Raw genomic sequence first — 11,364 nt, forward strand, 5'->3', positions numbered from 1 at the left:
ACGGGGGATGGGTGCTGGAATTATGACAACGACCACATAAATTATGTCACCCTAAATTGTGAATGGCAGCAACCGCCGACACTGATGAAGAGCACCCAAGCAGCTGTGAAAATTGAATAATCAGCTTAGTTACGCGACGCGACTGTGAGCGGCCACAAGTTATGCACGGGCACAGTGCGCTCACTCACACACACCCCACTTCTCCGATCTGCCTATGCTGGGTCACGCGTTGCAAGTTAGTATATGTCTGGCTGTATGTGTGTGTGTAAGTTCTCGATAAGTGCAAATTTGTAGGCAATCATTGGACTCATTATTATCTTGACACGCTGAAGGGGGGTGAAAATTTGTTATTTGATGCTTTCAATGACGCCTATTTGCATTTATTTTTAAACTGCAGTCAGCCAAGTTCAATTTGATTTTGTAATTTTCGTATTTTTGAGATTCTTGCATATTATAGTTAATAATTATGTTAATAGTTTATGCAATTTGTTAGACTTAATGCAGGAAACTATCACAGAGGGTAATCTTTATTTACTATAGCCCCCTAAAAATCTGCTGAGGTATACGTGTTTTATTTAAGTGCCCTTTGTTGCGGCTGCCTAAAAAGCAAAATCAGTCCAAAAGTATGCAATACTTCAGACTAGCTGAAGTATTGCTTTTATAAAATGGTATAACATACTTTTATATTTTTTAAAATATTTATAGCGACTTTCGAAAAACTTAAGAAATTTATATAACAAGCATTTCAGTCTTCACAATATTAGGAAATCAAAAATTATAGATTGATCAGAGATTAACCCGCTTATGATCCACTTCGGACCTAGTTAATTACCCACCAATATGAATTGCATTCCGATTTGTTTAAAGACATTGTGATTTATTTTACAAAAGATATACAAAACGTATTTCAGAATGTTTCCGAATACACCTTGACAGATTGATGGGCATTGATGTGCCCAGCATTTAGAATTGACATTGAATAACTTTAAACTTTGACTATTTACACCTGATATTGCATATGAAGTAAGGAAAAGTTTGCTGGCTTTGGGATGGCTATATGTAGAATGCTTAAGCTACGTGTCCATGTGTTCTGTGTGTATTGATATGGGCATGTGGGGGTGTGTATGCTTGTGTAATAGTGTGTAAATGCTGCAACACTTATAAACAAACTATCTGCTAAAAATATTATATGTATATCTACTGACTACTACTAAAATCTACGATAATTTTACAATGAAATTTGCATTAAATATTTTTTCTGCTCACTCTTTCACAAAATGGCAAAATGTTTACAAAATGTGTATATGTGTATGTAAGTGTGTGGGTGTGGTTGGGTGAGCAATGCGCTTGGTGATGCCTATATTTATATAAATGTGGCTCTGGGCCTGGAGCATTACATAGCCGCACCATTGTAATGTTGATACATTTCATCCCAGAATCGCTGTCGCTCCGGCTCGGGATTCGTTTTCATATTAAGCTCGTGTGAAATGTCTAAATAGTTCAGACTATTCATAACGTTTGTGGCATCGATAGGTGCCCATTTGGCTGTCAGGATAGGATCCTCAAAATTGGGCGTGGGCGTTCTGAAATCAAAACATGATATAGTTTACTCTACTAACTTAAAAGCTTTAGAGTTATTACCCATATTTGGCAAAGTTCGTCCACATTCGCACCATGCGGTTCTTGACTTGCACTTCCATGGACTTCGGATCCAGGCTTAAGTTGAAGAATCCAAACTTGAACAGGTAGCCCATCTCATCGCCGTGGCAAACACCCGGCCTGGGAATACCTAGCATGCGCTTGTACAGACCTAGAGCTCCATCGAAGGAGAAGCGATACATGTAAACAGGAGCATTACCATACTTGGCATGGTTGCGAGCAGTGCGACGAATACCTTGCAGGAACATGAGATCTGTTAAGAGCTAGAGCCAAAGCAAGCTGTTGGTATGACCATAGATTATTAGATTCCTTGTACATACTGCTATCATTTCATCCACAGACTCGAGTCCAACATGCTTGTTGCCCAAATAAAAGGAGCGTATCTCACGGGTAACTCTATCATGGGATTGGGTTACATTGAGATCCTGTGGCACGAGCCGCCCAAAGTCATTCTCAATGATGTTTAAGAGCTGCGGATTCTTGCGCAATCCTACAATTAACGTGTATATTTTATTTAAGTAGTCCCTTCGAATCGCGATCTTCCAATACTCACTTCTTATAAAAAGCATAGCTTCATGTGTGTTATAGCCCGTCATATAGGGCACCTCGCTGTTGAAATTGTGCGCCTGGTACATGTCGCTGGGATGTTCAGTGAGAAAGGGTTGTTCAAGGTACAACACTTCTTGTGAGTCCTGATTCCAATATCCCTCCACCACGGGCACAAACGGCAAACCAATGTTGTTGCGCTGATCCTCCGCCGTTAGAGTCGTGGGCGCTGCCTCCACCAGCTTCATGGCGGGCACTCTGCGCAGAAAGTCCAAAATCTCCTCAGTATTGTTGGCACCTACATAACCGAGATTGGCCGCTAGCCGTGCCGCTCTCTGTCCTGAGCTGGCTGCCATTGACCAGGGATTCAAAGCAGAGCCGCTCTGCGAGATGGCGCGTTGAAAAAGGCCCTTCGCCAGTGGCGAGAGAAGCAACAGCTGCACTGAAGATGCCCCAGCGGACTCACCAAAGATTGTCACCTGCTCTGGATCACCGCCAAAAGCAGCTATGTTATCGCGAACCCATTGCAGTGCCAATACCTGATCCTTTAGTCCCTGATTGCCAGGCGCATCGGGCCCAGCCGTCAGGAAGCCCAAGGGACCCAGTCTGTAGTTCAATGTAACCAGAACGATATCCTCGGCAACCAAATAGTCAGGCCCGTAAAGAAAAGAGTTGCCGGAGCCAAAGGAGAAGCCGCCGCCATGTAACCACACCATCACAGGCAGCTTTGGCTGCGCCCTGCAAAAGACAAATAGAAAATTTAGGATCCATTATGCTATACAATTCTTTGATAAATGCTTACTCATCCTCCTTGGGCATGCGCGTGGTGAACACATTCAGAAAAAGGCAATCTTCATCGCCCTTAAAGGTGTCCAGTATCATGTTCTTGTGCGGACAACTTTGACCCTCTCTCGAGGCATCTCTTACACCAGTCCACGGCTTCTCCGGCAGTGCAGCGCGGAATCTGCATGGGCATAATATAGTTAAGGGCTCATTCATTATTAGAGCTGGACTCACCTTCTAGCGCCAATTGGCGCCGCACCATATCGCATTCCCTTGAAACTGTAGTAGCCCCCTCTCTCGCCTGAGCGATACTTCTGATAGCGACCGCGCACCTTGCCCAACGTCGTGCTGGCCACGATTTCACGTTCCTTCTACAAATGTTAATAAATCTTAAGCCTTTGAGCAACAGTTCGAGCGTTCGAACTTCTCTAGTATATACAAATAATGTATAGGCTAAAAAAATCAATTTTGAATGGCAACTCAAAAGCTTCTACATTCTTGCACCATGCAAGGTTGCCGGCGCGTGAAAATGCCAAGTATCTGTGAGATACTTAGTCTGCATGTTATTCTTACACAAGCTCTGCAAGAATTTCGCATTAATTTTGGATAGCGCTGGCGTTTGCAACTAGGCCATGGTGCAAATGTTGCGCAATCGTCTAATAGCCGAAAAGCCAGTTCTTGCCAACATTAAGTGAATGAATTTGTGTGGCGCCCAAGCAGCAGCTGCTGGTGGCAAACAGCTCTTTCTTTGTTCTTGACGCCATTTGTCCAACTGCCAACGACGACTTAGACTTGACCTCAGCTACCACAAACTGCAGCTGTGCGCTAACCGAACATGGCCACCGGGGAATTGATTATTGGTTCTTGATGTTCAAGTTGACGCTTGATTTGGCTAACACGGACAGTCAGTCAGTCTCGCTGATGTATTTGGCATTTAAGCGTCAAGGTAGTCGAGTTGCCATCAGTGCCTTTGTATTCTGCTTACCCGTAGTGATCGCACCACCTCCTGCACCACCCGCATTGCGCGGGACGGCAGCAATTGCACCAGCGAATTCGGATGCGAGGTCAGCGTTTTCCAGGCCGTCGTCTCCTGCAATTACAAAGGTCGCTCGGAATTTTTAATTGAATTAACAGCAATTTGCAGGCAAGCCAACGCGCCTTGTGCAAACACAACGCTCAAGTTCACTGCGACTGTTGCATTAATGTTGACAACTTTTCTGTGAGTGTGTTATTTTTGTTATTTTGTATGGGCTGCCCATTTTTAATGATGTTAACGGGCAACCTTGCGGTCAAGCAAATTTCGTTTAATTGAAATGCCATTTGCATAATACCAAAAAAAAATAGAAAAAACGAAAAAGAGAAGCCCTGCCAGAGACGGCAACAGTCACAACAGTTAAGTGGCAACAACAATGGCAGCAGTCACGTGCAGCCAACGCTTAATAAATAGTTAAATGTAGCTATATATATTTATATATATATGTACATATGCATGTATGTGTAGACGCATTTGCAGAGCTGTCTGTCAGCTGTCACATTAGCCGGCATGTGTCCCCAGCTGAAATGTATCTGTATCTTGAAGTGAATCATGACACAATTGGAGCAAACACACAACTCAGGATAGTTTCAAGTTCACATCATTTGAGTTACGATATTATGCTAATTTATTTTTCTTTATTTTTTGTATGTCTTTGAGCTGATCTAAAGACTTGACCCGCTATGTGTGTGGGTCTCTTTAAGCCATTGGCACGCAAATGTGGCTGCAGCTTTATCTGTGCTATAATATTAATATAAATGTGGGTGTAGCCGGTCATAAAACAGTTTCGATTGAGCTTTATTCAAATTGATTTTGTATGGCTTTGGCTTTGGCTTAATTTGGTTGTGCGGCCATAACACATAATATTTATAACTGTTTTTGTACTGCCTAAATTATTGATATTGTGAATAAACAAATGAAGCTGCGCGTATATGTGAGCCGGACTGCAGCTCATCAATAATGGGTTAGCAACTATTAATTAATTGTTTAAAACGTACATTTTTTTGATTTTCATAGATTTATGTTGTAAAATTAATTTTCATAAATCCCAAGTTTATTATATAATTACCAGAGACTTGTTTTATAAAAGTTAAGCTTTGTCCATCTCTTGCAACTATTTGTGCAGTTGCAAGCGACAGTTTAATTTCCATTAACTGGATGCAGGCTCGCACAAATGATGCCATTTGTAATACATACATAAATATTATGCAATCGCGAACACAACAACATGAACAGCAACAATTACAATAAACAACAACAATAGCAGCTCATGGGCACTTTCACGCTACGCTCGAAATATAAAAATAAATACAGAAAAAAAAACTGCAGTCCGGCAGATCGCCAACCTGGTGCAATGTAGAAAGTTGTTGCTACAATAGCAATAATAGCAACAACAACAACAGCAACAACAACGACTACGATAGCAACAACAACGAAACATATTGCATAAATATTTTACGATTTAGCGAAATGATTGAAAACAAACCTCAGTTGTGGTCGTAGAATGCTCCATTTCCATTCTGTTCAACGACATTGTGCTCAATGTTGTTGCTTTAGTTGTTGTAGTGCCAACCAAAAAAAGCGCTTTGGCCACTAAATCTGGCACATCGCCAGCAACCGAACCGTCCAAGCCGCTATCGAGGGGCAGCACAGCCTCCGGCTGACCGCTAAAGAAATTTTCAAGCTGCTCGGTTGAGATTTTTTCGGTTTTCAATTCATTGCTCGGCTCTTGAGGGCGCTCCATGCAAATGGCAAAGAGAATCAGTCCAATGCCCAGCAAAAGGGCCACGATAGCCAGCACATAGGGCACATAGGGGCGACAAGCCATTACGGCGGGCGGGGCGGTTATGCCTTTATGCAACAACACAACCGTTGACAACTGCAACGGCAACCTGCAACCTGCAAGCTGCAAGCGCTCTGTACGAAATTTGCTGCAGTTGCGGCAGCGGCACGCGTCGCAATGCGAAACACTAAAGTTTGATTTACTGAGCTGAGTTGTCTTTGTTTCAACGTTGTGGCTATTGGCACACAGCACCGACTAGCAGCATACACTTTGGGACCGAGTCGAGTTATGCGTCCGTTATTGTGGCACTCGCGGCGGCCGTCGAAAGGCTTTTGAATTGGAGGCACAACTGAGGCTTCAAATTTTATTTGAGCTGCGAGTCTTGACTTTTTTTGTTTTTAAATATATATAGATATTTTCAGGTATAATATATTGTGCTTGTACTAGTATTTGTTGTTGGTTTTTTTATTATTTTGATGTTGTTGTTGTTACAGTTATGTGTAGCACGCAATGGCTGAGTGCAGACGCTGGCATTGTTGTTATTGTTGTTGTGGCAGCCTTACTTGCCAGCTTGTTATGGCTTGCAGCTTATCAGCTGCAGTTAATTTTCAATGTTATCTGAGAGCGAGCGGAAATGTTGCAGTTGTAATTAAATTATTCATTTAATTACGATTGTAATTGAAGGTTGTACATAATTTTTGATATATAATACATTACGCCGTCATTCGGCGGCATGTTGGTGTTAGCTTATTTCGATTTTAATTGCTACATTTAGAGATATATATTTACATATGTACAAGCACAAGCAGAGCTCAACTGCTGGTGTAAATAAACAGATAAAATGGCTAGTGACACACACATGTATTGGGAATAAAGTTGGCAAAACACAGCTCACCTGGCTTAAATCTTCAAATATCATAAATAACATTTGCTGCAGTGTCGACAATCTATATTGCCCCATTGTAAAGTGATATACCTACAAAGGCGGCGAATATTAAATAAAATACACACACGAATTTTATGATTTAAAAGTGTATTTAAATATGAGTTTTATGCCCATGCGTCATTGATATTCACCCCCAAAGAGGGCTGAGTTGTTGATGTGTGTACATTGAGATCTGTGGCATTGGCAATGTAATGTGCACAGACAGCATTCAAGAGCAGATTCCATTTGTGCACTCGGGTGTTATTCACACGCGTTGGGCACAGATTCTTTAGAGCCACGGCCAAAACCAACTGAACAACTCCGAACATATTTGTGCTTCTATGCGGCTCATAAAGCACGGGTCACATTACGGCATCGGCGCATTGAGAATAGGTTTTCGTGAATCGTTGTCTGCTGTGGCAAATAACATATGCACAAGTCCATAAAAATCCATTAACAGCCACCTGTAAATGCAGGCTTAAGCGTTTTAGAGGCAGCCACAAAAGGCGATAATTCACAGTCGGAATAGCCGAAAGACCGCTAAAGACAATAGCTCGACGTTCATTGCGGCTACTTGTGGCCGTACAGGTAGCCCCAGCGGCAGCTCGAGTGTTGAATTACTTTTGAAACGGCAACAAATTTGCGACACGATCACGTCAAAGTCACACGCTAGAGACGTAGACGCTTTGATTTAAAGCCAAAAGACAGTGTAAGCAATTTTTGGGTCTGGCACGCTTCGCGTTTGCGTCTTTGCTCAAATACACACACACGTACACCCAATACATACAGACTAAGCTGAGCAGCACAAGTATCTTTCATTAGACTTACCTTTAGCGTATTGGAAATCTTTCCAGCTCGCGCTATAGCCGTGCCAAATGTTGAGGGCGCTATAGCAATCGAAGCTGTATCATTGCAGAGCAGCAGCAACGCGAGGAGCAGCAGCGGCAGCACCAGCAGCGGACACGCGTGTCTTTGGCGTATCATGTTGAACTTGGTCTTGGACTGCGACTAAGCAAATAGAAACGAATAATGCATTAGTCGATTGTCTACAACGATAATGTGTTTGCCAACGCGAAACGCACACCAAAACCGAACCGAACCGAACGCACCGCGACGCTTCTCAGACTACTTCTTGGTCAAGGCCAAGCTGCGAATGTCAACAGCTCAACAGCAGCAGCACCACCAGCACCAGCACCAGCACCTCCACCACCAGCAACGGCAACAGCTGCGCTGAACTGAACTAAGCTGAGCTAAGCATGAGCCATTGCTGACAACACCTAGCGAGCCACTTGACTCAGTTTTGCAGCGACTAGCGCGGCATTGTCTTACATTTAATTGGCTGATATTATTTTCAAATTTGTTGACTTTTGCCGGTTGTCGTAGGTTGCCGCGGTCGTGGCCGTTATTGTTCTGTTGTTGTTGTTATTGTTGTTGACGTGCTCAGTGCTGGTATTAAATTAATACAGACATTATTTAATTTTGCTTTGGCTGTGCTGCTGCTTTGAGGTCAATGCGCGCTTTTGGCAGCATCGATTGAGCTCTGACCAAATATTTGCATGCTCACAGGGCGTATGATAAATTAGCTATGCATAAGATGTTGCTTCCCCTTATATTGCACTGTGACACACCATTAACAGATGGTTCAATGACAGCCCAGGCTAATTAAAAGACCAAAACGTAAGCCGGAAGCATATCAGAAGGTTGTAAAGACATGGTCTAATTAATTCATTGTTTTCAAACATTAGGAACTGGGCACTGTGTTAATTTGTTGTTAGCATTCAGCTAAAGGGCATTTCCTCTTCCTTAAACAAGATGTAGCATCAAAGCACGACAAGAATAGCGTGGTCACCGTCCCTATAGTCTGATAGACAATTAGCCAACTACTAAATGACTTGGGCAACAAACTTGTTTACGGCTGTCGCTCAAAACTGGCAGCATTTTGAAGCGATGAGCTGCCGTTTTATTTAATAAATTTCGAAAAATACTTCATAATGCTCGTGCATTAAATGTTAGCAAAAAGCGTTAGAGGCTGGCACGCCCACTGGACAATGACAAGCAACATCGGCAACGCTTCTTCGTACAGTGCATAACCCAGTGGGTGGGTAAGCAGAGACGGGGGTAGGCAGACAAGCAGCTGCACAATGCTTAAGCCACTAACCCACTTCCTACTTGAGCCAAACGCTGATCGTCGGCCTCAAGTGCGACGACATTGCCGTTGTTGTGGGCTGATGCCGATGCTTTTGGCCAGGCCCGCTGCTTGGCAGCTAACAATGCTAAGGAAACACTTGCACTTTCGTGGAAAGTTGTTTGGCCAGCTGCAGACTTGAGAGAGAAGTAAATGGAGAGGGAGAGAGAGAGAGCAAGAAAGAGTTTTAGCTCTGAGAGACACAAGTCAGCTGTTGCTATGTTCGAGTATGCGAATGTATTTATCTGCATTGATAGACAAATCATAAATGCATATATCAGGTCTTTAAATACGTATGGAAATTAGCTTCACATTAGGCATGAGGCAATGTTGCATTTATGTATATTTGTAACATAACAAACGAACGAGCAGACAACAGAATGAGCTGATTTTGCAATGGGCATTTGTAAAAGGAGAGAGAGCAGCGGGCCAGGCAGCCAGCAGAGCCGCAATTAGTAACGATCAAGCAAGAAATTAGCTGCAGAAAGCAAACCCAAAAGCTAAGAGAGTGCAGCCTGCAGAGACGCACGACAAAGAAGAGCACAGGCTGAGACGCACCTGACTGAGACGCACGGCAGAGGCGAGCACTAGCTGGCGACAAGAGGTGACTGATAAAATGCGACCAGACAGTGACTGCTCGACGAGAGCTGCCTGCGAATACCGCTATGCGATCTATTACGTAAGCAGCGATCAAAACAAAAAAGGTAAATATTGAAGGAAAAAAAAAATAAATAAATAAGTCAAACATGTTGAAGAGTCGCAGGCATCCCAAAAACGAGCGAGCCAGCAGCAAAACGAACTGCGAAATAGCTGCAACGCGTAAGTGAGAGTGGCTTGTGGAACATCAAAGAGAAAAAGAAGAGGCAGAGAGAGAGAGAGAGAGAGAGAGAGAGAGAGAGTCCGAGATTGTGTGCAGAGAAAAACGGAATCGATTATGAACCGTTGCTTGGCTGATAACGTGAGCAAAATGAGTTTTTGGCCAGTTAGCGAGGCATTTTATTTATGCATGCGTGCAAATTAAAGTTTAACGCAAAATTTCGCCTGACCCCTTACATAAGCCGGCGCACAGAAAACGGAACTAATATGCGATCTGCCAGTTAAGTTATTTATGTATAACAATGACCAAGCAGCTGCCCACAAATACAGACTGCGACTGCGACTGCGACTGTTTATTTTGACATACGAGCGCAAAGCTGACTGGGCGAGCATTATAGCGCCAGCTGACGGACAAACAAAACAAAGTTTGACACACATAGGCATATAAGCAAGTATTGGGGAACTGTGACTCAACAATTGCAAATGCTTGAGATGTAGACAACAACAATGCCCGATAGTTTTCCGTATTGTCAATGACAACTGCAGGGCAACAAGAAGCCGATTATCGTTCGCCGATTGTCGATTGCCGATTGCCGATTACCGATTGATTACACACACACACACACATTAGGCTGGAGATACATACAAAATGTAAAACACAAAAATTGCACAGCACACTAGACAAGTTCAAGTTTGTCGCCTAAGTCTTTTGTTTAAACGGCGCGTGGCGCACTTCTCTTCTTTTGCTATGGCAACAATTCGCTGGCCGCGTACCAAAAATTGTTTCGTGCTGCGCGTTTGACTGTCGCCGTTGAACTGAGTCTGCGCCTGGCCAGCGGTGCGCTTAAGCGTCAAATTGCTCTTTTTCATAGCCACATCGCATCGCAGCGCTTCGTCTCGCGCACTTGCAGCCGGGCATGAGTGTGGGCCTGAGCTGGGGCCGAGGCAAAGGCAACAGCGCAGGCAGAGATGTAAGTGCTGTCAGCATAGATACTCCTAGCAGCCAAACGGTTTGTTTTTATTTCTTATTTTTTTTCTATTCATTTTTTTGCTTCTGGGGACAAAGTGAATAACTCAAGCTACAGCGAAACTAATTTTGAACTCAGCGACAACGCGACACGCATAAATTATGCAAAATTTAGTTGCTGTATTTTCTATTTGGCAATTTGTATGTATAACAACGGGCAGCCGCCGACTAGCCAACTAACGACAGCCAGCGTCTGCGTATTCTTGACCAAGATTGGCTCGCTCTGTGCCCATCTGCCACGTCGAAGCGCAGATCGTTAATCTATGGACACGTGCAATTAGTTAGTGCTGCGATTGCGCTCGGTCGGCGCTCGGAAAGGCAGTTGACAATGAACCAAGAAGTGGACGCCTGAAAGTTTGCTCACAATTTGAGATCAAGGATGAAGCATAAGTAGCCGCTGTGCAATAATAAAGCAAACACTTGATCAAATTACACATGCCATAAAGCTGCAGACAGATGCAGATGTACTCCCTCAGACAACGCAAGAATGTACGAAATAAATTGAGATAAATGACTGCTGTAAATGGCGTTGTAATGCCCGTAGGAGTAGAGTAGAGTTGAATAATGGTGAAACCTTAATTAATGCCACATGTTAATTGAGTTTTCA

The 11,364-nt window shown here is 43.4% G+C and overlaps 1 protein-coding gene across 3 annotated transcripts; it reads right to left on the reverse strand.

Moving 5' to 3' along the window:
• Positions 1-874: 874 nt before the first annotated feature.
• On the reverse strand, positions 875-10,497 carry LOC115761317 (esterase B1). Of its 3 annotated transcripts, XM_030703049.1 has the most exons (9): positions 10,377-10,497; positions 7,558-7,737; positions 3,974-4,078; positions 3,223-3,359; positions 3,008-3,169; positions 2,213-2,943; positions 1,980-2,149; positions 1,642-1,922; positions 875-1,583 (listed from the first exon to the last, which is right to left on the reverse strand). In XM_030703049.1, the coding sequence occupies exons 2-9, from the start codon at positions 7,711-7,713 to the stop codon at positions 1,394-1,396; spliced, it is 1,932 nt and encodes a 643-aa protein (XP_030558909.1). In that variant the 5' UTR covers positions 7,714-7,737; positions 10,377-10,497; the 3' UTR covers positions 875-1,393. The 3 variants fall into 3 exon arrangements, with proteins under 3 accessions (XP_030558909.1, XP_030558910.1, XP_030558908.1); XM_030703050.1 differs by lacking the exons at positions 7,558-7,737; positions 10,377-10,497 and adding an exon at positions 6,700-6,795; XM_030703048.1 differs by lacking the exons at positions 7,558-7,737; positions 10,377-10,497 and adding an exon at positions 5,508-5,864.
• Between the last annotated feature and the right edge of the window lie 867 nt (positions 10,498-11,364).

The sequence above is a fragment of the Drosophila novamexicana genome, unplaced genomic scaffold (assembly GCF_003285875.2).
Source record: "Drosophila novamexicana strain 15010-1031.04,08,12 unplaced genomic scaffold, DnovRS2.1 tig00000485-arrow-pilon, whole genome shotgun sequence".
NCBI lineage: Eukaryota > Metazoa > Arthropoda > Insecta > Diptera > Drosophilidae > Drosophila > Drosophila novamexicana.

What these genes read in the sequence shown, in the direction of transcription:
- LOC115761317 (XM_030703048.1), bottom strand. Translation starts at nt 5,849, where the DNA reads ATGGCTTGTCGCCCCTATGTGCCCTATGTGCTGGCTATCGTGGCCCTT. An exon ending in CGCATGCCCAAGGAGGATGA is followed by an intron (nt 2,944 to 3,007) that starts GTAAGCATTTAT and finishes TGTCTTTTGCAG; the next exon opens with GGCGCAGCCAAAGCTGCCTG. An exon ending in AGCTATGCTTTTTATAAGAA is followed by an intron (nt 2,150 to 2,212) that starts GTGAGTATTGGA and finishes CGTTAATTGTAG; the next exon opens with GATTGCGCAAGAATCCGCAG.